This window comes from Anolis sagrei, chromosome 2 (genome assembly GCF_037176765.1).
Source record: "Anolis sagrei isolate rAnoSag1 chromosome 2, rAnoSag1.mat, whole genome shotgun sequence".
Taxonomy (NCBI): domain Eukaryota; kingdom Metazoa; phylum Chordata; class Lepidosauria; order Squamata; family Dactyloidae; genus Anolis; species Anolis sagrei.
The window spans coordinates 16,407,635-16,431,214 of NC_090022.1; the positions used below are offsets into that span (position 1 = coordinate 16,407,635).

Consider the following 23,580-nt stretch of genomic DNA (forward strand, 5'->3'; position numbering starts at 1 on the left):
TCCCTAATCCTTTTCCGCTGCAGCTCGTTATCTAATAACTCCCCACTCCTCTTTGCAGTACTCCTACTAGCAGTTGTAACATTGCCAGGTGACTCAATCACAACACTCACAGTTTGAGAACCACTACTATGAGGAATAGGGTCTTTCAGGTAGGCTGGACCTAAGCTGCATAGGGCTTTATAGATTATACCCACCCCTTTGAGTTGTGCCTGGAAATAAACCAAGAACCAGGGAGGTTCTTTTTTTTATTTTAGAAAGGGAGTTATATGCTTAGAGAACAACTTGCAAAGTGCCCAGTGAGGCAGAGAAAGAGGAAGCATCCTATATTCAGTTTCTCAAAGGCAGGGGCATTTGGAAAGCTCAGAGGTTGCAGTGCAAGAGGTTGGACAGAGGCGGAGTCCTCAGCTGCTTTCCAGGAAGAGAAAGTCTGAGAAACGAAAGTAATAAAGCTATTAGCTTAGTCTGGTCTTCGCAGAGGAGCATCATTGACAGCCATGGCCTCTGGAGACCCTGTGAAAGAGCTTTGTGAGGAACTGTCCTGTCCCATCTGCTTGGAGTATTTCAAGGAGCCTATGATGATCATCTCTTGTGGGCACAATTTCTGCCAATCCTGCCTGGATCAATGCCGGGAGGAGAAAGGGGCCTCCTGCCCACAATGCAGGGAGAAAGTGCAGGAAGGGGATGCCAAACCAAATAGGCCACTGGCAAACCTGGTGGAGATCGCCAAGAAATTGGGAAGCCAGAAGGCGGAAGAGAAGCGGAGAGTCTGCCAGAGGCACCAGGAGCCCCTGAAGCTCTTCTGCAAGGACCACGAAGACCCCATCTGTGTGGTGTGCGACAGATCGAAGGAGCACGAAAACCACAAGGTGATTCCTCTAGATGAGGCAGTGAAAGAGTACAAGGTAAGAGGAGGTAAAGTCCCATTCCACAATATGGAGGGGTGGCTCGCAATTCAATATCCTGTGGCCTGGGGTTTTCAGAAAGTTACACTACACTGTAGAATTCGTGTAGTCTGATACACCTTTAACTGGCTTGACTCAATGCTATTTATTTATTTTATTTATTTCCTATATTTATACCCCGCCCTTATCCCCTCGAAGGGGGACTCATGGAACCAGGGGAGTTGTAGTTTTACAAGGTATTTAGCCTTCTTTGCCAAAGAGTACTTCTGCCTCACCAAACCACAACTCTCAGAATGGTCCTATGCACACTGCACATATCTTATTTGTAGTGCAAAAACCACTTATAAACAATACAATAATTAAAATGAAGAACAATTTTAACAAATATAAATTTATTAGTATTTCAATGGGAAGTGTGGGCCTGCTTTTGGTGGATGAGATAGGATTGTTGTTGTTGTTGTTGTGTGCTTTCAAGTAGTAACAGACTTAGGTTGACCCTAAGCGAGGGCCAGGTAAATGACCTTGGAGGGCCACATTCGGCCCCCGGACCTTAGTTTGAGGACCCCTTGTGTAGATGTACCCTAAACATGGAGCAATGGATCAGACAACATTAGGAAGAATGTCCAGATGGAAAGAGCTGTTCCCTGGTGGAATTCTCTGTAATGTGTTGGAGTTTCCTTCTCTAAATAGAGACTGGATGGCCATCTGAAAGGGGATGCTTTGATTGTGTGATCCTGAGTGGCAGAATGAGGTTGGATAATGGGTTTTATTGCATAAACCTGCTATTCCAGTGTCACCGACAGTATCTGCATACTGAGTTGAGCACTTTATTATCACTCTTCTCTTCATTTGCTTGTTTCTACCAATTCAGCATTGTTGGGACAGAAGTGGAAGCAGCATTAAGAAAAGGAGAGAGGTCAGGATCATTCAAAGCTCCTGTAAAATCCAGTAAATGTGACATGTTTGATGGCACGATCTTTGAAACTATTGTAAACTGTGAACAACAGAAGTGACCAAGGACTTTGTTTTTCTCTTCAGGATCAGATTGGGAATTTGCTGGAGTCTCTGGAGAAGGAAAGAGAGAAAATTCTGGCCTACAAAGCAGATACAGAAAAGGAAATTGACTATGTTCTTGTAAGTGGAAATGTCTACCATTACAAAATACCTGACAGTGTACAGAAAATATTGACCCGAGGCCTTTGAAGGAATTCACAGAGCTCTTTCACTACTGGATATGATGTTTTCTAATAATAATAATAATAATAATAATAATAATAATAATAATAATTCTTTTTATTTATTTATACCTTGCCACCATCTCGCCAAGGGGACTCGGGGCAGTTTACATGAGGCCAAGCCCAGCAATACAATACATCAATATACAACAGAACACAGCAATAAAATATAAAGAAAAATACAATACAAGTCTTTTTTCAAGGAAAAGTGGAGAACTCCAAAAAAAATTTATTCTGCCTCTCACTCCTGTATCTCCTTTCCTTTATTGCAGAAGATAACCCAAATTCAGAAGGAGAAGGCTGTGGCTGCATTCAGACACATGTGTCAATTTCTTGAAAAACAAGAGAGGAATCTGCTTGCAAAAATGGAAGAGGTGGAGAAGGAGATTTGGGCAAAAAGGGAGGAACATCTGGTCAGGATCTCCAAAGAACTCTCCTCTCTCTCAAGTCTCATGCAAGAGATAGAGAAGAAGCACCAGCAGCCGGCAAGTGAACTCCTCCAGGTAAGGCCCATTTTGTCCCCATGGATGGCTCAGACAGTGACACCTTTGACTTTGAATAGTTCAGTGTACACAGAATTTGTTTTATGCACACAATATTAAAAATATTGTATAAGATTACCTAAATGAAACAAAATTACAAATAGAAGACATAAATGAATTTAGTCTTTAAACTTGAGTCCCATCTCAAAGACATCTCACTATTCCAAAATCTGAAAAAATCCAAAACACTGCTGGTCTCCAACTTTTCAGATAAGGAATACCCAACCTGTAAGGTGATATGATGGCTCCTTGGGCACTGTGTCCAAACCTTTAACACTTCTTTAGAATCATACAATGTTAGAGGGGAAATGGCCACAAGGGTCATCCAGCCCAGCCCTATTCTGCCATGTAGGAATACACAGCTGCAGCACTCCTGAAAGTTGCCTCTTTTTAAAGACCTCCAAAGAAAAACACAGGTTGAACATGAGTACATGGGTCAACAAAGTGATACAGAAGCAAAATTATATATATATATATATATATATATATATATATATATATATATATTAGGGCTGGGCGGTTTCGTTTCGTTAATTCGTAATTTGTTAATAATTCGTTAATTTTTTCAATTACAAAACGATAACGAACCATTCTGGAGCAATTATTTTAAAAAAACGAATTTTCAAAAACGTTTTGTAAATGCTTCGTATTTCGATATTGTATTCGTTTCATTATTGTTTTGAGGTCGTTTCGTTATTATTTCCGCATGTCTGGGCCAGTTTTATGGTTTAATTAGTGAAAAAAAATTATAATATCACACCAACAGTCAACAACAGAGGGAGAGGGAAGCTTCAGAAGGTTTTGGAGGTTTTTTAGCGTATTTCGCGGTCGCGTCCGCCATTAACGAAACGATTCGTTATTGTTTCGGAAATCGATTCGTTAATTTTTTACCATTTACGAAATTTCGTAAATATCAAACTTTTTAAAAGGAAAATTTTGTAATTATTTTAAATATCGAAACAAAAAAAACCCTCAAATACAAATCGATTTTAGAAACAAATTTTTCCGTTGTTACCCAGGCCTAATATATATATATATATATATATATATATATATATATATATATGATCCTAGGCTACATCAATAGGAGTATAGTGTCTCAAAGGGACATAAAAGTCCTTGTGCTGTCACCCGCTGGGCCTGTGCATAAGATTGTAGACAGGACATAAATTCTGTGTGCCCAACGGGACGCTGGGGCTGCCTCAGATTAAAGGCCCTTAGATTCCCCCAAACAAAGTTCTGTAGAGGCTTAAAGTTAGTCCAACAAAGTTCTTTATTGATGAAAACAAACAGGTACTTTCAAGCTTTCTTAACAGTCTATTGGCTCTTGCAATCTTGTTCACTGGGAACAGGCACTATCTTCATAACTATATAATAGCTAATGGGGAAATCCTTAACTTCTAATCTGGGCAGTCTGTACTTGCCTCTGTTGGCCTGGAGCCCCTGCACCCAGTACCAACTGCGTCAGGCTTCCGCGAGAGACCCTTACCAAGCAGAGCTTTGTAGACTTCCAGGGAAAAAGGAGGAGTTCAGGTTGCTGTGGTGGCCGGCTGAAGTCCCTCAGCCAAACTGTGGCTGCAAAATTTTCTCCCCGGCCAGGCTGTAGGCTGTATATCTCCCCGGCCAAGCCGTAGAAGATGAAGCTTTCTACAGGAGCTATTTCGTTTTATGTCCTGTGCGAAAGGCTTCTCTGTGAGAACTGACTCAAAAAGGCTCCTATTCCCTCCAAAACTCAAAAAGGGGCGGGACCAGGGAACCTAACGATAATTGACAGGTGGCTTGTCCTATGATTGCAAACTATAACAGGAAGCCACCCTGCTGCAAAATCCCAAGCCTGGGATTGCAAACAAACATTTAATGCAAAGCAAACAAAATTGGAGCTCCTGGTACAGCTGTACCAGCACAGAATGTTAGAGGGGAAATGGCCACAAGGGTCATCCAGCCCAGCCCAGCCCTATTCTGCCATGCAGGAATACACAGCTGCAGCACTCCTGAAATTTGCCTCTTTTTAAAGACCTTCAAAGAAGAAAACAAGTTGAACATGAATCAACAAAGTGATGCAGAAGCAAAATTATATATACTAGCTGTGCCCTGCCACTTGTTGCTGTGGCCTATAGTAAAACTTATCAAAGTTGAGGTAGATATCTGGACTATTATGAAAGAGAGGTCCCTACCTATTCCTTCCCCCTTTTCCTCCCCCTTTCTCTCCTTTCTTCCTTCTCTACCTCTTTCTTTCCTTCTTTCACTGCTTGGTTTCATCCTTCTGTCTTTCCTTCATTCCCTCCCCCTTTCTTGCTTTGCCTTTCTTCCCTCCCTGTTTGCTTCCTTCTTTCACTTTTTATTTCCTTTTATTTCACCACCATCATAACAATAACAATAACAATAATGCAATGCATTGCCTCTGGGACCTGACACCTCTCCCATCCCCCCAGGGTCTCATAGGAATAATAGCATCATCATAATAATAGAAATAACAACCTTTACCCGCCACGTGTTGCTGTGGCCAACCTTCCCTCTTTCTCTCCTTCTTTCCCTCCTTCCTTCCCTCCCATCTTTCCTTCTCCTCTTCCTTCTCTATCTCTTTCCTTCCTTCCCCCTTTTTCTTTCTCTTCTGGTCTCTTTTCTTCCTTCTCTCTTTCCTTCTTTCCTTCCCTCCCTCTTTCTCTACATCTTCGCCCTTCCTTCACTCCCTCTTTCCTTCCTTCATTCCCTTTTTTCTTTCCTTCTCTCCTTCCTTCCCCCTTTTTCTTTCCCTCCCTCTGTCTCTCATTTCTTCCTTCTCTATCTCTTTCCTTCCTTCCCCCTTTTTCTTTCTCTTCTGCTGTCTCTCTTTTCTTTCCTTCCATCTTTCCTTTTCTTTCCTTTTCTTCTTCCTTCTTTCTCTAACTTTCCTTCCTTCCCCCTTTTTCTTTACCTCCCTTTCTCTTTCTTCCTTCTTTCCTTCCTTCCTGTCTTTCCTGGATTTTGACAGGGCGGGAAGGGGCGGGGTGGGGTTTGGAGGTGGCGTGAAGTAAAAGGAGGTAAGATTGGGGCAGGGGAGTGAAGGAGCGTGGGGTTGTGTGTGTGTGCGCGGGGTGGGGGGAGTGATGGAGCGTGGGGTTGCGTGTGTTTGTGCGGCGGCGGGGGGAGTGGGGTTGCGTGTGTGTACGGCGGCGGGGGGAGTGATGGAGCGTGGGGTTGTGTATGTGTGTGCGGTGGCGGGGGGAGTGATGGAGCGTGGGGTTGTGTATGTGTGTGCGGTGGCGGGGGGAGTGATGGAGCGTGGGGTTGCGTGTGTGTGTGCGGCGGCGGGGGAGTGATGGAGCGTGGGGTTGTGTGTGTGCGTGCGGCAGGGGGTGTGTGTGTGCGGGAAGCGGCGCGGCGGGGCTTGGAGTGGGCATGGCTTCCGCAGAGGGAACGTTGGTTAAGTTTCGTTGGGGTTTTTTTGAGTTTTGTTGTTTTGCCGTTTTGTGAGTGTGTTGTTGTGTTGTTTTTCATTTTGAGTAGATATGTTTGTACCTTGTGGGTTGTGTTATGGGCATGGCAATTTTGGTGCAGTTTCGTTGGGGGTTTTTAGAGTTTTGCTGTCCCGTTGAACCAACCTAACAGATTTATATATATAGATATATGATTCTACGCTACATCAATAGGAGTATAGTGTCTCAAAGGGACATAAAAGTCCCCCTCTATCCTGCTTTCATCAGGCCTTACCTGGAACAATCCTGTGTCCAGTTCTGAGCAAAAGAATTCAGACAGATATTAACAAGCTGGAACGTGTCTAGAGAAGGGTGACCAAAATGGCCAAAAGTTTGGAAGCCAAGTTCTAAGAGGAGTGGCTTAATGAGTTGGGCACATTTAGCCAGGAGAAGAGAAGACTGAGAAGTGACATGTTTGCTATGTTTCAGGAAGAGGGAACAGGCTTGTTTTCTCTTGTCTCAAACAATGGAGAGGTCTTCTTCACTGAAGATTTTAAACAGAGGTTGGATGGCTATCTGTCAGGAATGCTTCGATTGTGTATTCTTGCATAGCAGATAGCTGGACTGAAAAGATCCACTTTCCCAACATCTTGGGGCTTGAAGAAGTTGTATTTCAACAGTTATTTGGTGGCTCAGCCAAAAAGCAGTTTGAAATAGATACTCATGACATAGATTTCCCCATCTCTCTAGTTTGTGGAGGGAGGGCTGTTTCACCCTCCTAGGCTTGCTTCAGCTATTGCAATGAGTTGGAAATGCTACCTTTTCAGAGATATGCTGAGTTGTTTATTTCCTTCATCCACAGGATATTGGAAGCTTCTTACAGGGGTAAGTGAATCTACCACCATATCTCAGGTTTTCAAGTGAAGCACATGCCTCTCCCATCTTGTCAGGCTTTTCAAAATAGCAGCACATTGTACAATTCAGTGTTTGGCTGGGGTTCATTGTGGAGTTGGACTTGATGCCTATGAGGCCCCTTCCATCCCTGTGATTTTGTGGGTGCATCTACACTGTAGACCAGTGTTTCTCAACCTTCCTAATGCCACAACCCCTTAATACAATTCCTCATGTTGTGGTGACCCCCAACCATAAAATTGTTTTTGTTGCTACTTCATAACTGTAATTTTGTTATTGTGATTAATTCCAATGTAAAGTTCCAGAGGTGGGGAGTGGCCACGGAGAAGGCCCCCTCTGTCATCCCCACCAGCTGTACTTGAGACGAGGGTGGGACCAAGAGGAGGGCCTCCTCCGTGGATTGCAGTGTTTGTGCTGGTTTATATGCAGAGATGCATTTCTTCAAATAGTCTGGGCACTAACTATTTAGAGCAGTGGTTCTCAACCTGTGGGTCCCCAGGTGTTTTGGCTTACAACTCTCAGAAATCCCAGTCAGTTTACCAGCTTTTAGGATTTCTGGGAACTGAAGGCCAAAAATCTAGGGATCTATAGGTTGAGAATAACTGGTTTAGGGCTTTATAGGTACCAGTACTTTGTATCTAGCTCGGAAGTGGACCGGCGGCCAGTGGAGCTGTTGCAGCATGGGAGTAGTTCTCTCCATGTACGGCACTCCAGTTAGTAACCTGGCTGCCAGTCTCTGAACTGTTGCAGCTTCTGAACTATCTTCAAAGGCAGCCCCACATAGCAGCATTGCAGTAGTCCAGATGTAACTAAGGCATGGACTACCATGGCCAGATCTGGTGTCTCAAAGTATGTGCTCCTGACCACCGCCAACACCTGGAGTTCCAGGGTCAGCGATGAGTCCAGGAGCACTCCCAGACTGCGAACCTGTGTCTTCAGGGGAAGTGTGACTCCGTCCAACTCAGGTTGTAATCCCACACCCTCATCTGCTTTACAACTGAACAGGAGTCTCCTGTTTTGTCTGGATTTACCTTCCACTCTTCCAGTCCACCACTGTTGACAAGCACCGGTTGAGGGGCAGAAAGGCATCCTTGGCTTTTGGTGGAAAGGAGTAATAGAGTTGGGTGTCATCGGCATACATTTGACACCAAACTCCAAAATTCCAGATGATCTCTCCCAGTGGTTTCATGTAAATGTCAAACAACATGAGGACAGAACTGAACCCTGAGGGACCCCACAGGATCCCAGCCAGGGAGTTGAACAGGATCCCCCAGCTTCCCTCCAGGAAGGAGGGAACAGTGCCACCCAGTCCCATCCTGGAGAGACGACCCAGAAAGATACCATTGATGGTATCAAAAGCTGCTGAGAGGTCCAGGAGGACTAGCAGGGACACACTCCCCCTGTCTAATTCTTTTTGTGGGTCATCCACCAAGGTGATCAATGCTATCGCTGTCCCATGACCAGGCCTGAAACCAGATTGGGATGGATCCAGATAATCAGTTTCATCCAAGAAACTTCGGAGTTGTAAGGCCACCACCTTATCTAGAACCTTGCCCAGGGAGGGGTGGTTTAAAACTGGCTGATAATTTGAGTGGGACCTAGTGCCATTTTTTTAAAAATAAAGGTCTTCCTACTGCCTCCATGAAACCGATTGGCATGATGCCTTGGGTCAGAGAGGCATTAACCCTGCACCTTCACCCACTCTGCCAGTCCCCCCTGGCCGATTTAATAAGCCAGGAAGGGAAAGGGTCTAGAGAACAAGTGGTCGTTCTCATTCCAAGATCTTTTCCATGTCATCAGGTTGGATAAGTTGAAAGGAATCAATAGAACCATGACAAACAGATGCCTCAGTTACTTCCACAGAGACTGCATTAACACTGGAGTCAACATCAGAACAGATCTGAGTGACTTTATCTGCAAAGAAACAGGCAAATTCTTCACAACAAGTTAGGGATCCCTGACTGAACAGGGCTTAATAGTCCTCTGACCACTTGAAACAGCTCTCTTGGGTGGTTCTGTGCAGATGCAACATTGGCGGCAATGAACTATTTTTCTGCCACTTTCATTGCTGTGGAATAGGCTTTTGAATGAGCTACAGACTGTGATTGGTCAGACTCCCTACGAGTTTGATACTAACGCTGCTCTAATCTCCATTTCACTTGCTTCATCACCGTTGGTTCCTTGCTGTACCAGGGAGCTGACTTGGCTCAGCTTATATAGCTTATAAGACTACAACTCTCATAATGGCATAGCTTTTAGCCAAGGCTGTGGAAGTGGTGTCAAACCCTCTGATATTGTTCTTTCTTCTCCAGGTATCAGAAGAGGGAGAAATGTGAGACTCCTGTGGTTATTCCTCCTGCCCTGAAATGGAAGATTTGGGACTTCAGTGATATAAATCCCTTTCTGGAAGGTGTCATGAAGCAATGCAGAGGTAACTGAATATCAGAAAGGACTTTCAATGAGATGTGACATTTCGTCTGAAAGGGTATCATCTACACTGTAGAATGAATGCAGTTGCCACCATTTTGACTGCCATGGCTCATTGGAGGTCCTCCAGAAAATCGCTATAGTTATCTTCCACTGAAAGTTGACCATGGAGTTGTGCTGCAGGACCTGGAGATTCCTAGAGATAATATATTATTAATTAACTCCATGATCATCAAATCTGGAAAAGTGAAACCTGCAATTATGGAGTGTTGAACAGAGTAGTCTGAACAGAGCTGTGTCTAGATGTTGGCCCAAAGGTGATAATGAAATCTGCAAAAGTAGAACCCACAATTGTGCAGGGACAACTGTAGCTTGTACAAATGTTTCTGCTTGGGTATCTCAGGCCCCATCTACACTGCCATATAGGATCCAGGTTATCTGTTCCTAACTTTATAATATGGCGTTGTAGACTCATATAATCCAGTTCAAAGAAAGTAATGTGGATTATCTGCTTTCATAATCTGGATTATATGGTAATGTAGAAGGGCTCTAGGGCTGGATCTACACTGCCATATCATTCAGATTATCAAATTTAGAACTGGATTATATTACCCTACACTGCCATATAATCCAGTTCAAAGCAGGTAATCTGGATTATTTCTCAATGTAGATGGGGCCTGGGTCATACAGTGCATCTCTATGAGCAACTTCTATCAGATGTTTGAAACTACAGGCTGACTGTAGGACCTAGAGATCACTAGAGAGGTGTTCTCTGTGAGAATTTCTAGATCCTCCAGCATGACTCTAGGGCTCAACCTTTGGCGGACGTTGACCACCAAGTTACACAGCAGGATTTGGAGTTAATTTATTATTTATTTATTTACTGCATTTGTATACCGCCTTTCTCAGCCAGAGGCAACTCATGTCGGTTCACAGTCGGCAGCGATTCAATGCCATAACAAATATCAGGGTATAGTTAAAAACAATTATAAAAACAATTATAACAACAATTCAAGATTAAAATGGAATATAAAAGAATAATAATAGCTATAAAAACAAATCCTCAGCATCTCCTTACTGAATTCATGGTCCAATTGCATCGTCAGCCATTCCATATTCCATTTTCATCTAATTACGCTCCAGTAGTAAAAGCTTGTTCAAAAAGCCAAGTCTTAACCATCTTGTGGAATGTTAGAAGGGAGGGAGCCGTTCTTATATCCCTGGGGAGGGCATTTCATAGCTGAGGGGCCACCACTGAGAAGGCCCTGTCTCTTGTCCCCACCAAACGTATCTGCGAGGAAGGCAGGATCAAGAGCAGGGCCTCCCCAGATGATCTTAAAGTCCTAGATGATTCATAAGGAGAGATACGTTTGGATAAGTAAGCTGAACCAGAACCGTTTAGGGCTTTATAGGCTAAAGCTAGCACTTTGAATTGTGTCTGGTAGCAGAGTGGCAGCCAGCGAAGATTCACTGATCTTAACCTCAGTCTGAGAGGTGGTTAGTATTTCTCTGTAGCTGTCTTAACTCCTTATGCACTGAGACATACTTAGTGAGGAAAGAGGCAGAGAATGTTCCCTGCAGCTCATACTTTTCTTCCTTCCACACACCCATATAACCCAGAATATCAAAGCAGAAAATCCCACGATATCTGCTTTGAACCGGGTTATCTGAGTCCACACTGCCATATATCCCAGTTTAAAGGAGACAATGTGGGATTTTATTCAGCTGTGTGGAAGGGGCCTGGGAGTCACCATGTCCTGCTCAGTCTGTCTCTTTACTTTCTCTCTTTAGACTCTCTGGAATCTGGACTTCGGCAGCAAAAAGGTAAACAAAAAATATTTTGTTCCAGCGGGGTTTGCCATGGCCTTCCCTCTGAGGCTGAGGGAGCGGGACTTGTCCAAGGACATCCAGGGGCTTTCTGCTGATTCAGACCCTGGCCTCTCAGGCCCCATCTACACTGCCATATAATCCAGTTTCTGAATCCAGATTATCTACTTTGAAGTAGACTATATGCCAGTATAGACTCACAATCCAGTTCAAAGCAGATAATCTGGGATCAGATTCTGGATTCCATGGCAGTGTAGATACACCCTCAAAGTACAATAGTCTCACTGTAGTCATCTTGGCTCCTAGGCAGTATTCAGGCTTCATTTAGTTCCTTTTATTTGTCTCTTTTATTTGTCTCTCTCCAGAATCTTTTCACCCAGCCTTAACCACACTTCCACAAAATATAGCAGGGCCATGCAAAACACACCTCTCCCTTTCTCTCAGGGTGCATCTAAACATCAGAAACAATGCAGTTTGACAACACTTCAACTGCCATGGGTCACATCATTGGACCTTGTAAAACTACAACACCCATGAATCAATAGCACTGAGCTGAGACAGTTAAAGTGTTGTCAAACTGCATTTATGCTAAAGCATAGATGCACCCTAAAGCAGAGGTATATAAAGTACACCTTCTAGGATATTTTTGTTGCCCTCAATCCCTTTGGAGCAGGCATGGGCAAACTTGTTTTGCTTTGAGACCGCATTGTGGGCCTGACCAGGAGGGTGGGCAGCCAGCACGACCGGGCATGCATTGGGTGGGACAGGCCCGGGAGGGGGAGGAGAAGGCTGTGAGGGGGTGAGGCAGGGCCTGGGTCATCCACAGGTTGTCCATCTGGCATAAGGACGGGGCTGCTTGCCCCATCCTTCTGCTGGGAGGGAAGTGAGACATGTGGTGACTGCCTTGATCCTCCTCCTCTCAGCTGCCCTCTCAGTAGCATTATGCCGAGAGGAGGGTGAGAAACACGGTGATTGAGAGCGCTCCAGAAGGCTCTCAGCCGCTGTGTGCCTTCCTCTCCTATCCTTTCTGCATAAGGATGTGACGGGCCAGCACATCCTTATGCAAGAGGACAGGGAAAATGAGGAGGGCCTGAAGTAAGCGCTCAGGGGGCTGCTTCTAGCCCCGGGCCTTAGTTTGCCCATGCCTATTCTGGAGTCACCGGACTGATCTCCTTTTAGCTGAAACAAGACCTTGAACAGATGGAACACATTTTCAATAAATTACAAGGACCCCTTTGCACTATTTAATGTGAAAACCCAAACATGGTTTTCTGACCAATTTGGGGGCTGTGTTTAGTATTTCTTCTTCAGTAGCCTGTGTACCACCTGGCTTAAAAGTGGTTCCTTGAGCTGCCACAGTTGCCTACTGCTTTTTTTTTTTTTTGGTCGTGTCAGGAGAGACTTGAGAAACCGCAAATTGCTTCTGGTGTGAGAGAATTTACCGTCTGCAAGGACGTTGCCCAGGGGACGCCCGGATGATTTGATGTTTTATCATCCTTGTGGGAGGCTTCTCTCAAGTCCCCACACGAGGAGCTGGAGCTGGTAGAGGGAGCTCATCTGCCTCTCCCCAAATTCGAACCTGTGACCTGTCGGTCTTCAGTCCTGCTGGCACAGGGGTTTAACCCTCTGCGCCACCGGGGGCTGCCTACTGCTGAAACACGTCTACACTGTAGAATGAATGCATTTTGAGCCTACTTTGGCATAGCTCAATGTTATGGAATTATGGGAGTTGTTTTTATTTGGGAAGGCACCAGTAGTGGTTGGCAGATTAGGGTAAAGACCTTGTGAAACTACAGTTGTTATGACTCCATAGCATGAAGTCAAGAAAGTTTCCTGAACTTTTTTCTGGGTTCATTTCTAGCATAATTGGTCAACAGCACAAAAATATAAGGTGAGATCATACTTATCATTTATGTCCTAAACTTACTTTCTGTCCTTCGTTCTTTTTATTAGTGAACACTTGCCTACCACCATCCAGTTGTGTTGCTCTTAGTGACACAAATAATGGTGTGTTTTCATTATAAAAGGCCTGGTGGGAGTGAGGAGACCATTGGGACTCCCTCTCCTGATGAGAGTTTCAGAAAGACCAAGTTCCAAAATTCCCCAGGAATTATAGGCACAGGGTAATGTTCTCACACTCTGCTCATATCAAAATTCATCAGAAATCTGGTGAATTACAAAAATATCATATAATATCCCAGTGGTTTAAAGTATAACCCTCCGAGGACAGTCCATTTCAGTGACAACAGTAAACTATTTTCTAATGAATGGAAATTAGTTGTTGTTAAGTAGAATGCCGAATATTGCGACAACAAACAAGAAGTCCATATCTCTCTCCCCAATTCTGGAGAGCCTTATTATGTAGTACAGATCAAGAGGAAATAGCTTTAGATTGAAAGAAATTGACAAAGCCTTCTGTCAACTGTCAACAGTTGACCAAATTTCAAGTGATTGCAAATTGTTGGTTGTGAAGTAGAATGTAGAGCGTAGCAGCAACAAACACTAAGTCCATGGCCCCTTCCTCATTGGCCTACATCCCAGAATTTGATCCCAGATTATCTGGTTATCCCAGATTATCTGGCAATGTAGACTCATATAACCCAGTTCAAAGTAGACCCAGCCTAAACCTCTTTCCTCAAATTCTGAAGAGCCTCATTATGCAGCAAGATTATGAGGAAATGGCTTTAGACTGAAAGTTTTTGTTTGAGATTAAATCTGTTTGTATGAGAGCTGTAATTAAAAAGGAACTTTTACAAATTCTAAACAAAATGGATGTTCCTGGATTCTCACAGAAATTTCCTTTGGAATATCAAAATAACCTAAATCCTGACTTTCTGCCCCATTTCATCAGGAGCTTCAAGCTGATTTTAGTGGTAGGAAAGGCTTTTTTAGTCAAGCACGTACTATACCACCTAATAAATAATAATAATAATAATAATAATAATACATCATTATTTATATCCCACTTTTCTCCCTCACAGGACCCAAGTACAACATATTAAAACCATGTAAACAACAATCCATATACATCAATAATAAGTATACAAACATCATAAAACAAGCAATTTAAAATAACAATAATATACATTCACATTCTTGTGGCACTATGTCAGATTATATTGTACTTTGTTCCAGTCCATAACATTATGGTGTTTCTTATCACTCCAGCTTAGTTTCCTTCATTAAAGGCCTGTCTAAACAGGAAAGTTTTTTATTGGTTCTTGAAAGAAGGGAGGGAGCTGTTATAATTTCTTTTGGGAGGGTGTTCCACAGGGTTGGGACAGCCACCAAAAATGTCCTCTCCCTCATCAATGTCAGTTGCATTTGCGACAGTGGTGGACGTGAGAGTAGAGACTCACCCGAAGATCTTAAAGAGTGGGCCGGTTGATATGAGGAGATGCAGTCAGAGAAGTAAGTTGGACCTGAACCATTTAACGCTTTAAAGGTCAAAACCAGCAACTTGAATTGGGCTCAGAAACAAATTGGCAACCAGTGCAGGTGCTGTAGCAGGGGGGTTGTCCGCTCTATGGGTCCCTCACCTGTAAGAGCTACAGTACCTGGCTGCAGCTCTTTGGACTAATTGAAGTTTCCGGGCACTCTTCAGGGGAAGCCCCACATAGAACCCATTACAGTAATCTAAGTGGGATGTAACCAAGAAAACCCTAGGCAAATAATTGGTCCTGTGCCCCAAAATGAAATATGAGAGATATTAGAAATTCCATAAGTTGTTGGAAGTAAGTGCACCATAACCTTATTGAAAAGGTAAAAAGGATGTCACATCCGTTTGGCCGATGTGAATCTCCATGAACATGTGGAGACCACCTTTGGAAAACCACTAATCAAGAAAAGCATGACCTTGTTAGAAGTCAACCCTTTGAACAAGTGATATTCATAAGCATTCATGTAATGGCACACAGGTAACTCAGCTGTTAAACCAAAGAACCTGTCCAGATCTGTAGCTTTTTGGCAAAATAATTACCTCACAAACAAAGTTGGAAGGATTTAGTTCAAAAGCATTCAGTAGAGAACATAACAAAACTCCAACTGACAGGAGGAGGATTTCCTTGTCATTTTATAAAAATGGAAGATGGAAGCTGAACCCTACAGCAATTCACATCTGTCTATCTTTTTTCCATTCTTTCTCCACCCCTGATGTGCTTCCGCCACCAACAGCACATGTGACTCTGGATCCAGACACAGCCCATCCTCTGCTCATCCTCTCTGAAGATGGCAGACGTGTGACGTATGGAGAGAAAATGCAGGATCTTCCTGATCATCCTGAGAGGTTCCGTGACTATGCTTATGTGCTGGGCCGGGAGGGATTCACAGAAGGCAGGCATTTTTGGGAAGTTCTTGTGGGGAGTGAGGAAGAGTGGTCTGTGGGTGTTGCCAGAAAGTCTGTGGACAGAAAGGACTTAGACTGCTGTGACCCTGAGGCTGGGATCTGGGAAGTGGGAAAGTGGAGGAGTGAATACCGCTTCTCCAACAACGATGAGGACCTGTGTCTGACTCTGAACGAGGAGCCCAAGAGGGTTCGTGTGACTCTGAATTACGAAGGGTGTCGGGTGGCCTTTTACGATGCAGACTCAGCAGCCCCGATATTTGAATACCCTCCAGCCTCTTTCTCAGGTGAGACCCTCCTCCCCTTCTTTTATGTGAATGAGAAAGCCCAACTGGCGCTCTCTCCCTAAGGATGGAGAGCAATGCTCAAAGACTCACACCAGCTGAGACACAAGAGGAACTTTATCTCCAGAGAGCTGGGGATGTTGCTTTTCTTTGTGGGGCCTCTGCTCTCTTTTTATATATTTACCTAAAGACTGACTGGGAGGCTGGAGTGTGAATGATGAAGCCATTTCCCAGTGCAATGTTTAGCTCATGGATCAGCCAAGGACTTCCTCTCCCATTTGGAGAGACAGCAACAACAACATCAAAGAGAGAATAAACATAAACATAATACTAAACATAAACATAATAATACATTGAAACCAATAGTTACCCAATCATTCTATAATTCAGTAGTTAGTAGGCAGCCCTTCTATTCCCCTTTCACCATTTCTTCAACTTTCTGAGGGATGTAGGTTGGATTTGCCTATGCTGCTTTGGTTTCATACCCAAACAGCATTGAATCAAGTACGAATGAAAACTGAGGTATAGTCAGACCTCCATATTTGATGGTTTCATTTTTGTAGGTTTTAATTATTCAGAGATTTGGTTAAAATACTCTCTCTATGAATCTTTAGGTCCTTCAATGTGGCTCTATGGCCAGATTCCTGTGGGAGTAAATGATAGATATTCATAGACAGAACAATTCTCAAGGCGTTGATAAGGGTTCCAGAATGAATCTGTTGGAAGTTGACCATGTACCCTTTTTGGCTTTTTCTATTTTTTGAATATTTACCACTTCTGCTGTACTTCTAAGGTAGTAATAAATGTTATAATCAGTATAATACACAAAAAGTGTGGTAGACTCTTGTTTTTGCTGCAACAAACATTGAAATGTTGATTGGGTTTCCCAAAAAAAGGTGAGTCCCATCTTTTCCCCCACAGAAATCTTGAGAACTAAACTGGGATTTCCCAGGTAAAAAAAAGGAGAGATGAGGGAAGGCAAGAAGAGAATATGGATAAACAGGAAAACACAGAGATAGAAACACACTGAAATAAACTATAGGCTTATTGTGGATTGAATGTATTGTCGAAGGCTTATTGTGGATTGTTTCCTTTTGAAAGAACTGATTTCACATTTTTGTGGTCTTTGGTACCTAGTACAGCCCTTTGAGCCCTTTATTCAGGCTTATGACATTCTCCAATAAAGTTTCTGTTGTTGTTTTCTGCCATTAAATCAGCTTTGACTTCTAACATCCCTTTGAAGGAGAGACCTCCTCATCCCCTTGTCACCACAAGCCCTGCTCAGGTCCTGCAAAGTCAGGGCTGTGGTTTCCTTCAGTCTTTCCATGTGGGTCAAGGTCTTCCTCTTTCCCTCCTGCCTTCTCACTTGTCAGGAATCAGAAAAGCGGGAGGTAGTCTTCCATTTTTCCAAAGGGGTCCAGAGATGAGTTGCTGCCAGACATCACATACTTTTCATTGAACTGTTTATATTTACATAAAAACCCATTTTACTGGTCGCTTCTGGAGTGAGAGAATCAGCCATCTACAAAGAAGTGGTCCAGAAAACTGGGCAACTTGGAAGGCACTGAACAGACTGCAATTTGGCACCACGAAATGTAGAGCCAATCTTAAGAAAAGTGGAATCCACGACATGCGAGCGTGGAGAAGAGCAAACCACAGAACACCTACTATAATGCAACCTGAGTCCTGCCACATGTACAATCAGGCATGTAGCCAGGGGGGGGGGGGGCTCGGGGGGTTCAGCCCCCCCCCCCCGAAATTCTCATGGTGGTTTGCGAAAAGGCCTTACTGGTGCATTATTTAAACTGTTATGTTTATTCATATCATGATCTGATCACCATACTCAATATATCCCATATGCATGGGGGTATTGGGGTAATGATACAAAAGGTTTGCTAGGCTAGACCCTCTTTCACTCAGACTCAGCCCCCCCCCCCAAAACTCAGCCCCCCCCGAAACCCCCCCTGAAAAAAAATTCAGCCCCCCCCCCCCCCGAAACGAAATCCTGGCTACGGGCCTGTGTACAATGGAGGACCTTCTTATAGCAACACCAGAGGCACTCCAAGGGGCCAGCTACTGGTCAAAGGACATTTAATAAAATGCCAAGTTTCAAACTTAGTGTTTCTTTTTTTAAATGCAATGCCAACTGTTTGGTTCGCTCCTGACAAAATAAATAAAATTAAAAGCCATTGTACTGCATTCTTTATGATGCAAATATTATTGTAAAGTGGTAACTGTAGAATGGGATTTTGGCCCGCATCAATAGGAGCATAGTGTCTAGATCTAGGGAAGTAATGCTACCCCTCTATTCTGCTTTGGTTAGACCACACCTGGAATAGTATGTCCAATTCTGGGCACCACAATTCAAGAGAGATATTGACAAGCTGGAATGTGTCCAGAGGAGAGCGACTAAAATGATAAAAGGTCTGGAGAACAAGCCCTATGAGGAGCGGCTTATGGAGCTGGGCATGTTTAGCCTGAAGAAGAGAAGGCTGAGAGGGGATATGATAGCCATGTATAAATATGTGAGAGGAAGCCACAGGGAGGAGGGAACAAGCTTGTTTTCTGCTTCCCTGGAGACTAGGACGCGGAACAACAGCTTCAAACTACAAGAAAGGAGATTCCACCTGAACATGAGGAAGAACTTCCTGACTGTGAGAGCCGTTCAGCAGTGGAACTCTCTGTTCCGGAGTGTGGTGGGGGATTCTTCTTTGGAAGCTTTTAAACGGGCTGGATGGCCATCTGTCAGGGGTGATTTGAATGCAAAATTCCTGCTTCTTGGCAGGGGGTTGGACTGGATGGCCCATGAGGTCTCTTCCAACTCTTTGATTCTATGATTCTATGGTGAAAGAAACAAACAAAATGATTAGCAAAAAGATTAAGAAAAACCCAGAAATGTGCTTATTAGGAATATTTAGGAGGCGTATTAGTGCAGGAGATGAAGAAATTTGTCAGTATTTGTTTTGTCACTGTGAGACTAATAATAGCTAAAACATGGAAGGCGGGGAAAGAGTTAATTATTAAGGATTGGAGAGATAAATTAGTAGATTATATCCAAATGGCCAAACTGACAAATAGCAGTAAAGGAGGAAATAATGAATAATTTGTTAAAATGTATTGTCGAAGGCTTTCATGGCTGGAATCACTAGGTTCTTGTGGGTTTTTTCGGGCTATAGAGCCATGTTCTAGAGGAATTCCTCTAGAACATGGCTCTATAGCCCAAAAAACCCCACAAGAACCTAGTAATTTGTTAAAAAATGGAGGTTCGCAATTGGATATCTCGAAAAGAAGACAAAAGTAGATTTGAAGATCGCCATAAAGGAGATTCAGTGAAAGAAGACATGTGGGTAGTTGTGGGTTAGTTAGGTGATCCATATGGAGTGGTGTCGGAGGTCATGGGGGTTTGGTTCATGGGTGTGGGGTTAGAGGGACAATAAATGTTAAGATATTATAACTGTACAGTCAAAGTTGATTTTTCATATGTTTAACGAGAGCTGACTGTATGCCATTCTGTAAACTTGCATACTCTTTTGTATATCTTTTTTTCTTCTTTTCTGTTTTTTTGTTTTTTTAATTATTTCTGTTTTCCTCTGGTGTCGTTTTTGTTTTCTGTATGCACCATAAACCAATAAAAATTAATTAAAAAAAGAAATATAATCCAGATTAACTGGATAAAAAGAAACAAATCCAACAAAGCGCTCTGAGGCAAAATAAAAAGGCACAGTACACAACTGGTTAACAAAAAGGAGGGGCCGCAGGAAGAGAAGCATCATCAGCTGAAGTCCAGGGTTGAAGCAGGAGAAATCCGAAACAGCGCTGCTTCAGTGTCCGCAGAAGCAGCGTCTATAGCCAAACCGATACAGGTCCAGGAAGGGAGAAGTCCACATTCACGAGAAGCCAATCCGGGTCACTAACATGTGAACGATCAGGAGATCCAAACTGCAAATCCAACGCCAAACACAAAACAGGCAGCAACAAGTCTACAAGAATCTTTTCCAATACACAGTACCCAACACACGAACGCTCATCAACACCTTGACTTCTGCAAGGACCCATCACCCCTGAACCCACTTTTATTTATAAATCATAATCAGAAGATGAACTGACCACCGTCCCATCATTATCCCCCACAGCTGCTCCCAGCTATTCATGTGAATTCCCTTGTCCTTCCCTCCAATTCCTCCATCTCCTGTCAAGACTTAGGTCCCCCCAAGACTCAGTTGGATCCCCTGATTCCCAGTCTTCACCCCCAGAGAACCCCATAAAGGTATCGCTAGTTGTTGGCTCCTCACAAATAGCTTGCACTTCGCTTATCTTAGTACAGTCCATGGTGTCTCCTTCTTCTCCTTCACTCATTGACCCATCATCCCCAAAGAATCCCTCAAACGACTCCTCATCTGTAGGTGCTGTAAATATGTCCCAGATCCTCTTCCTCTGCTGCTCATCATCAGATTGCTGCTCCCGAGTAACCCTTTCCCCCCTTCTGGCACCCATACTGCTGTTTGTAACATTACTCACAGACTCTACTACAACACAGGGATTCTGAAGACTGTTTTCCAAGTCTAAGAAACTATATCTCCCTGGACTGCTGTTAAAAATAACTCTTTACCTGCTGAATAATCACATGTTCTAAGGTTGTTTTCCTTGTCTGTTCCCATTCTTGCAATGTGTAACCTTCCTGCTTTTTGTTCCAAAGTCCCCCCCCCCCCAAAAAAAAAGCCTGTTCCTCTTTCCCCAGTATGGAATTGTATTATTTCTATGTACTTTCCCTTCCTCATGCCTCGATCTGCATACAAGGGAGCCTGGTTTGGATATCTGTATGTACTTGGGAAAACTATGTCTCTTGTGTGCATGAAAAATGTCTGAAATATTCCCTGCCTTTTCCTATGTGTTCCTGTGTTTTGCTACTAATATATTTGTGCTTCTGAGTTTTCCTTTTCCTTTCCCTGGATGGGAAACTGTATTCCTGGCCCAAAAGGAAGTCCTGCATCCCATATGATCATACAGCCTGCGAGAAGAGACTCCAAGCTGGAGATTACCTCAATCAATTCCCAGCCTCACCCATATTATGGACATTATCTGGACATATGTAACACAACCAGAGGCGGCCCTAGGTAATTTTCACCGGTAAGCAAACGGTATTTTGCCCCCCCCCCCCAACCAATTATTGATATATATTTTCTGTTCGCCGTGGGAGTTCTGTGTGCCATATTTGGTTCAATTCCATCATTGGTGGAGTTCAGAATGCTCTTTGATTGTAGGTGAACTATACATCCCAGTAACTACACTTGCCGCACTTGCTCCCTTGCCTGGCCTGCTTTGGGTCCGGAGGCATGCCTGAAGACATGTGCACCAAAAGTCACCTCTTCTCCTGACTTTCTCCTCAGCCATTGGGACCAAGAGAGAGAGAGAGAGAGAGAGAGGTGGAGATGCCCACCTTTCCTGAAGGTAGGCGCAAAAACAAAGGAGGGAGCGGAGGTAGGAGATACCTCCAGCCGGAGGGGCTCTCTCTCTCTCCCTCTTGGTCCCAATGGCTGAAGAGAAAGTCAGGATAAGAGGCGACTTTTGGTGTGCATGCTGGGGTCTTCAGACACGCCTATAGACCTGAGTCGGGCCAGGCGCGGTGGCTCCGCCCCTTGGCCCACCCGCGGATTGGGGAGAGGAGAGGAGAGGAGGCGGGTGCAGCCAGTCATGGGAGCCGGTCATGGGGAAGGGATCGACCGTGGAGAATGATTGAGCGGTGGCTCTGCTTGCGCACGGTGGCCGGGTGGAGCAGAAACAAGAGGGGCTAGGGTCCGGCCCCTTTGGGAAGAGGATCACCCGGCAGCGAGGCAAGAAAGCCGAGGCTCCCCCCGGACTGCTAGGGCTGTTGTGAGCTGAGGGGGCGCTCCTCAAGTGGCGGTCGAGGGGCATTTACAGAGGCGCCTCTGCGCCGCTGGCAAAAAAAAGTGTTCTGCGACCGCTTACTTCGCGTAATGGATGAGCCGCCCCTGAACACAACAGTCCAACGGACAGGACAAGATGACCCATTGCCTTTTCCTGCACACCTCAGGGGAAGTTGCTACTCTTTACAATGCGCCTTTGTGTGTGGGACCTCTCGCTACGGAAAGAAACCTGATTGTCTTTTTCTAAGCCCATCTCCTCTGCCATTTGCATGATTGTGCCAATATGTCCTGTTTCAGCTGCCATGCTCTAGGGCCAGTGCCCTGGGTTGGCCCCCTGGTGAGGCTCTGCCATGACCACCCTGCACATAATAAATTTTTCCTGGGTAGGGCTAGGTGCCCTCAATCATTTTTATTATTTTTCCTGTCGAATAAAGTGAAACCCACTCACCGCCACTCAATGCCCTTTGTCTTTTCACAAGCTGACTGCTCAGCAAAGCCCCCTTTCTGTGACTGGTCAGAATTGGGAGACTCATCCAATGGGTTTTGCTACAGCTGATGTTGCTGCAGTGGGAAATTTGAAATCATTGTGTATAAAAGGAGATTGTATCCATATTTGTTATGCTAGCTTCTTTGTAAATGTATCACGGGCTAGGATCTTATCTGCAGATAATAAAATCTTCCTTGGCTGAAATCACCTTCTCACCTTGCTGCTGGATGATGTTAATTGGGGCTGATCTGTATGCTTGCCACAACAGGGACTCACAGAAAAGGGGCAGCTCAGACTTATCACTTGCCTGGATTTCTGCCAACAGGCTTCTTCCTGGTTTCACTGCCAGGGTGCCTGGTTTCACTGCCACGGGTGCCTCCTAAATTGGGGCCAACAACACTAGTGGCAGTATCTCAGTAGAGTTTAAATTGAAGGCAAAACCAATGCATTTCATCTGACATCCTGTGTCTGCTTCCTTCCTTCAGAAGTCTGGAGCTTAGGTTTCAGGGAGGGGCCTTTAAGCTTCTCGGCCAGAGGGGTCCTGGGTCCCACTCAACTCCAAGCCCCAGACTTCTGGAGGAAGGAGGCAGACATAGGATGTCAGGCGGGTTGCATCTGCTTTGCCTCCTCTTTCAGCTTCAGAGGGATAAGGCACTAGAAGACCTAGAAAGAGCACCACTCCATGCATCTCTAGATCATCCGGGGCAATTATACAGATGATCAGGTTCCAGCTGTCATTCCAAACAAATATCAGCATGTTCAAAGCATGGAAACATCCACCATCTGGCATACATATGGATAATTGTTATAACCAAGCACAAATAAGAAATTAAGGAAATACAACAAGCAAGTCTGAAATAAACATGACAGGATTCATAGAATCACAGACTTGAAAGAGATATAAAAGATATAGTCTGACCCTGTTCTGTCATGCAGAATTAAAGCATCCCTGGCAGATGGCCATTCAGCCTCTGTTTCAAAACCTCCAAAGAATCAAACTCAAATTTCTAGGCAGCAGCCCAACCTACTGTCAAAGAGCTCTAACCAACAAGACTTTCTTCCTAATGTTTAGGTGGAATCTTTTTTCCAGTAGTTTGACTCCATTGATATGTGTCCTAGTCTCCAGAGCAGAAGACACAAGTTTGCCACATCCTCAATGTGACATCCCTAGAAATGTTTGAGCTTGTCTATAATGTCAGCTCTCAGCCTCTTCCTTTTCTAAACACACACTGCTCGCTAAGCCACACCTCATGCATTTGGCTTCCAGAGCTTTGACCAATTTGGCTTTCCTTCTCTGGATACGTTCCAATGTGTCAATATACTTCTTAAACTATGGACTCAT

The 23,580-nt window shown here is 44.2% G+C and overlaps 1 protein-coding gene across 1 annotated transcript; it reads left to right on the forward strand.

The window, feature by feature from the left end:
* The first annotated feature begins 425 nt into the window (after positions 1–425).
* LOC137096293 (zinc finger protein RFP-like) lies at positions 426–16,682 on the forward strand. The gene is made up of 7 exons (XM_067465395.1): positions 426–902; positions 1,941–2,036; positions 2,410–2,640; positions 6,937–6,959; positions 9,299–9,417; positions 11,205–11,237; positions 15,414–16,682. The coding sequence occupies exons 1-7, from the start codon at positions 495–497 to the stop codon at positions 15,929–15,931; spliced, it is 1,428 nt and encodes a 475-aa protein (XP_067321496.1). The 5' UTR covers positions 426–494; the 3' UTR covers positions 15,932–16,682.
* The last annotated feature ends 6,898 nt before the right edge of the window (positions 16,683–23,580 follow it).